This window comes from Amphimedon queenslandica, unplaced genomic scaffold (genome assembly GCF_000090795.2).
Source record: "Amphimedon queenslandica unplaced genomic scaffold, v1.1 AMPQUscaffold_12805, whole genome shotgun sequence".
NCBI lineage: Eukaryota > Metazoa > Porifera > Demospongiae > Haplosclerida > Niphatidae > Amphimedon > Amphimedon queenslandica.
In genome coordinates this window covers 1-5,230 of record NW_003546959.1, presented here as the reverse complement: position 1 = coordinate 5,230, position 5,230 = coordinate 1, and the positions used below count along the sequence as shown (strand labels likewise).

Below are 5,230 nucleotides of genomic sequence, written 5' to 3'. Positions count from 1 at the left end.
AGAGATTCTATCAAAGAGCAATTAAGGTAACAATAATGATCTTGAATGCAATTGAATAATATATCAATAGATGATGCACTTGTAAGGCTTTTTAGCATTAGAAATTCTTCTATAAATCTCGCAACATCAATCGTTTCAAGTGTTAGATGCTGAACTTTCTTTGTTAGATGTTTACGAATTTCAGTAACAAGAGTTGCAAACATTTTTCTTAATCGGCGAAATTCATCGTGAACATTAGATTCAATGCTAACGTTAACTAGAGTTACGGAACCTGTAATGTAGTTCCATTAAATTATAGTTTACATGAATGGCTGCACATACCTTCTGGTGTTTCTTCCTCCCTTACTTCAGCAATCTTATCAGCCACTGCTCTCAATCCCATCTCTTTTACAGCAGTTGCCAATTGCTTTAGTGTAGGTTTACCATGCGTATCAACATCATAATTCTGGTCGAGCCAACAAATCAGGCATTTTTTAAGGCATCCTTTAACATTTAAAGGATTATCAGCTCCAATTGTATCAAGTTCTGTCTGATTGATATGTAGCTCAAGCCCCAAATCATTCCATCTATCTGCTGGAAAACTACTCCTTTTCAATGTAGTAATGACTTTCTTAAGATCTTTAATACCTGTTAACAGGAACTAATAACAAACACAATGACAAGAATACCAACATAAGATTTTGTCTGGTGTTTGTTTGACTTGTCTTCTAGGAGTAGCCATAACTATACTTGATTGTAGAGTTGCCTTGTTGTGTCTACTAGCTAGGTGGGGTCAAACATAGAGCTATAGTGTTTATTCCAATAAATATCATTATATTTAAGGTCACAGCAATAAATATTATTAATAATCAAAAACAACAAGCAAATATACTGAGAGAAGATATACACACTATTCTTTTATTTATAATAAATATATATATATACATGTAGAGTATATGTATAGCAATGTTAATGATACTGTATGGAGTAAGGATGCTTCTCCATTGATGAAACATGACGTAACATATCCTTCTTTGTAACTATACCCAACAGCAGTGGCGGATCTGGGTGCAAGTTAATGGTAGGGCCAGGAAGTGGGTGTGTCCACTTTTCAACCAGTTATTTTATGGTTATGCATCTTTTGGCCATTTTTATGATGGGTTTCAACAATTTCCTCATCTATGCAGTGCTTATAATGCTCTTCAAGCACTTGTAAGTACTCTGGTGTGGCTTGTGGTTGGCTTTATCAAAACTTGAGGCAGGGAATTGCTTACATTGCATCTAATGAATCTCATTACTGACTTCTTATGCCCGGGCCATGGCCCGTCTAGGCCCGGGCCCAGATCCGCCACTGCCCAACAGACGACTAGAAATATAAAAGAAATAAATATAAAATTAAAACTAGTACTAGTGTAGTGTCACAAGTACATAACTTAAAGCTGTAAAAGTACATGTACATGTATAAATGAATTAGCTTTTATTCCTTACCCATTGCGTGACACAAAAGCTTGTCTCAATCCCATCTTCCCAAATAACTCAACTACAGTTTTCATTGGAGTCTGATCTGATACTTGTATAGGAGCCTAAGAATAGGAGAAGATAATAATAGAATCATTTGTCCCCTTTTCTCTTTCCCCCTCTCTCCCCCTCTTACAGGGTCAATGGTTCCCCTAATGTTAACTGATGGTACGTCACTATTAACAACGGCTTCTTGAAGATGATGAGACTTATCTAAAAGAACACCCTGGACTCCTCAGTGACGTCTTCATTTTTTCTAGCATCAATCAACTCTAAAAACAAATAATAATTGCAAATAATACATGTACATGTATAATACATAATAATACATATATGTATTGTGTACATGTACACAACTGCATGTACCTAGAGATGTCATTATGTCCTTCCTAGTTAGAAATCCTTCCAGCAGCTGTGTTTCGTTACTCAATAGACATTGATATTCAAAATAATTAGATTCCCTAACTAGCTTGCGTAATGAGCCTGAGATAAAAATAGATATATGTGTAGGTTGAAGTCATGATAATTATAATTTTTATCTATAGTACAGTAAGTCCACAATGATGTGTTCATTGTGGTGCAACTCTCACTAGCTTACGTAAAAGGTCACGTAATAAGTGAGAACAACAACATAATGAATAATTATAATTATTTTAATTCATATTGCCACACATAATATCATTTAATTCATATTGCCACACATAATATCATGGGCGTAGCATATGAATACAATTAGCCACATCCATTACCACTCAATGATAGTATAGTGTAGGTGAATGGTTTTTTTGCTGTGTAGTCATATGTCATAATGATGCAATGTCCATGTACTGGTATTCATGTACAATGTCATTCATTCTTTTGACATATACGGTCTATGTATATCCGTATACCTTTTCCTTATATAGAGTTGTTGTTTGTCATTGATAGTTTAGATAATAGTTATTACTCTTTAACTAATACATGATTCAAAAACAACAAAAATAAAAGTATTAAACATTACTGTGTTTCTTAATAGCATTAGGCATTCTATCAGCAGCTGCATTGTCTCCAGTACTCCTAACTGCTTTTATCAATGTCGGCCATCTTGTGTCCTTGACTTTATCCACTTTATTAAGCCACTGTTGTAGAGTTTTTCTCAAATAGTCTGTACTATCACCTTTCTCTTTTTCAATAACATTCAGTGTGGTGATGTAGATTCCTAGAGCTAGTCCAAGCTGTTCCCAGCTAACTGGTCCAAACATTGCTTCCTTGAGTACTGTCTCAACTAGTGCTAAATCCTGTATAGCTATAGTAATGGATATTCATGAAATGAATGTATGAATTAGGATACATGACATTACTTAGTTCAGACCCATTGCTGTGAGCTATTAAAAAGGATAAAAAAGATATTAAAATTAGGAATAATAGTCTTTACTTGCTGCCATTTGTCACAATTAAGCTTCCTTTTGCCTCCTCAGCAAAGATAGTAATTAATGATATTCATATTCCTTATATGGGAGATTGATTCATAGTTGAGGTTGACCACACTATAATACTACTGGCCTATTCTCCTTATATATAGGAATAGAAAATAATTTCAATAATGACAAAAAACTAAAAATAAGCAAGAATAATAATTATTAGTTGATATTGTGTCATTTTAAAATGCCTTGCATCCTCTCAGCAGCTGCATTATCTCCAGTGCTTCTCACTGCTCTTATTAAGTTGTCCCACGTGGTTCCTGTAACATTATCTTTCTTTTCCAACCAATATTGAAGAGTTAGTTTGAGATAATCGTTAGCGTCTCCATTAGTTCTACCAATCACATTAAGTGTCGGCATAATGAGACCAAGGGACAATCCTAAATCAGTCCAATGAACTGGTCCAAACATTGCTTTAGTCAAAACACTTCTCACTGTCTTTAAATCACCTATATCTAAAATTATAATGTATAAATATACGTACATACAGTATATGTTCTATTGTACCTAGTTCACCAAACTTTCGCTTTGAATATTCCTCGGGGTGTGATACAGGATGTCTAGCTGTAGAAGCAGCAGCTGTGCCTAAAATAAAGCATTTGAAAGGATACTAATGGAATGTGTTTTACTTGATATGCTTGTTCTCATGCTTTCTCCATGTTTCTTCAATGTAGCATTGTCTACTAGTTCAGATTCAAATATCTTACATATGGCAAGTAGACAGACATTAGGATCATCACTATCCTTTATCTTGTCTCTTAGGGTAAAAGCCACTTCCCTGCCTCTTTCAACACCTTGTTTGGTCATTATAGCCTCTAGCTCTTGATCAGTTATCAGGTCTTCAGCATTGAGAGAAGCAGTGACTACAGAAAAGGGTGGATCCTTCCCAAGTATGTTTATGAAGTTTGGCAGTGTCTTTTTAAAGACATCCTTAGCACTTTTACCTACAGTACAGTGCTAAAAGATTGGTACACTTCATAAAGAGAACTGACCTCCTTCAGCCATTATTGTTATTCACTTAGTCAAGAATGCTAGTATCAGCAAATGGGCAGGTTTAGGTTATCTATTACCCACTTCCTTTTTCCTTTTTAGGAGTTACTATGAATGTAATAACTAACATTTATATAATGCTGTTATTGTTATACGTTACAAAGGGTTTCATTATGCTAGATATGAAGTTGCTCTAAAATCAGGCCAAAGCCCTGTACTGTATGCAGTAGATTTACATGGTCTCGGACCAAATTTTGCCAAAATTGAAAAGTTAAGAATTCTCCATTTTTATTACATTTCCTAATACTTATACATGTACTTATGTTGCGTAGAAAGTTTGAGCTGGTTCCAATCAAATTCGGATTTTTTACAAATTTTTTAATTTGCTCCAAAATTGAGCCAAAGTCCCTGTTGTAGTACATGGTCTTGGGCCAAATTTTATCAAAATTAAAAATTAGAGAAGTCATAATTTTTATTACATTTTCTGATACATATATATGTTCTTATGTTGCGTAGAAAGTTTGAGCTGATTCTAATCAAATTTAGATTTTTTACAAATTTTTAAAGTTGTTCCAAAATTGGGTCAAAGTCCCTTTACTGCATGTAGTACATGGTCTTGGGCCAAATTTTGCCAAAAATGGAAAGGAGAGAATTCTCCATTTTAATTACATTTCCTAATTTATATACATGTTCTTATGCTGCGTAGAAAGTTTCAGCTGGTTCCGATTAAATTTAGATTTTTTATGAATTTTTAAAGTCAGACAATTTACCATGAATCATGCTCAGTCTTGTATTATTGATATGAGCATACCAAAGCTCATCCTTTTAGAAATGAAACTGGAACTGGTATTGAGTTTATCACAACAAACACACAGTAATGCATTACTAAGTATTCCTTTTAACAAACTGTTATCATTATCAAACATTATGATTACATCAATTATAATTTACTTTCAGCTACTAGTTTTGTTCAAAGAAAGATTTGTTTATTTATTTGGATTATCAATATTATAATTACTAGAACTAGTCTAAGTTCAGTCAGTTACTTATTGTAGTTGTTCCCAGTCATTTAGTGCAGCATGTACATAATGGGCAGCAGCACGGGCTGCAAATGGCTTCCATTTTTTAGTGGCTTCTTTGTCACCATCACCCCAGTCACCGATACCCTTGATGACAATAGCACTAACACCATGTTCAGGGGCATAATCAATAGCAGCCATTATTCCAGCTCCTTCCATTTCTCCTGCAATAGCATCAGGTTTTTGGGCAAGCAATTCCTGTTT

General features: G+C 34.3%; 2 protein-coding genes and 1 long non-coding RNA gene across 4 annotated transcripts; all 3 read right to left on the bottom strand.

Moving 5' to 3' along the window:
- Positions 1-1,331: 1,331 nt before the first annotated feature.
- On the bottom strand, positions 1,332-1,708 carry LOC109586697 (uncharacterized). The gene is made up of 3 exons (XR_002187184.1): positions 1,634-1,708; positions 1,468-1,562; positions 1,332-1,345 (listed from the first exon to the last, which is right to left on the bottom strand). It is a non-coding gene; the product is annotated as an uncharacterized LOC109586697 (long non-coding RNA).
- Positions 1,709-2,290: 582 nt separating this feature from the next.
- LOC109586699 (uncharacterized) lies at positions 2,291-2,946 on the bottom strand. 2 transcript variants are annotated; one of them, XM_020002903.1, is made up of 4 exons: positions 2,912-2,946; positions 2,838-2,861; positions 2,498-2,782; positions 2,291-2,393 (listed from the first exon to the last, which is right to left on the bottom strand). In XM_020002903.1, the coding sequence occupies exons 1-4, from the start codon at positions 2,919-2,921 to the stop codon at positions 2,344-2,346; spliced, it is 369 nt and encodes a 122-aa protein (XP_019858462.1). In that variant the 5' UTR covers positions 2,922-2,946; the 3' UTR covers positions 2,291-2,343. The 2 variants fall into 2 exon arrangements, with proteins under 2 accessions (XP_019858462.1, XP_019858463.1); XM_020002904.1 differs by lacking the exon at positions 2,291-2,393 and having other exon boundaries at positions 2,422-2,782.
- A 185-nt stretch (positions 2,947-3,131) lies between these two features.
- On the bottom strand, positions 3,132-3,982 carry LOC109586696 (uncharacterized). Its single transcript, XM_020002902.1, has 4 exons — positions 3,950-3,982; positions 3,587-3,901; positions 3,465-3,542; positions 3,132-3,412 (listed from the first exon to the last, which is right to left on the bottom strand). Exons 1-4 carry the CDS (start codon positions 3,960-3,962, stop codon positions 3,132-3,134), a joined length of 687 nt encoding a protein of 228 aa, XP_019858461.1. The 5' UTR covers positions 3,963-3,982.
- Positions 3,983-5,230: the final 1,248 nt, after the last annotated feature.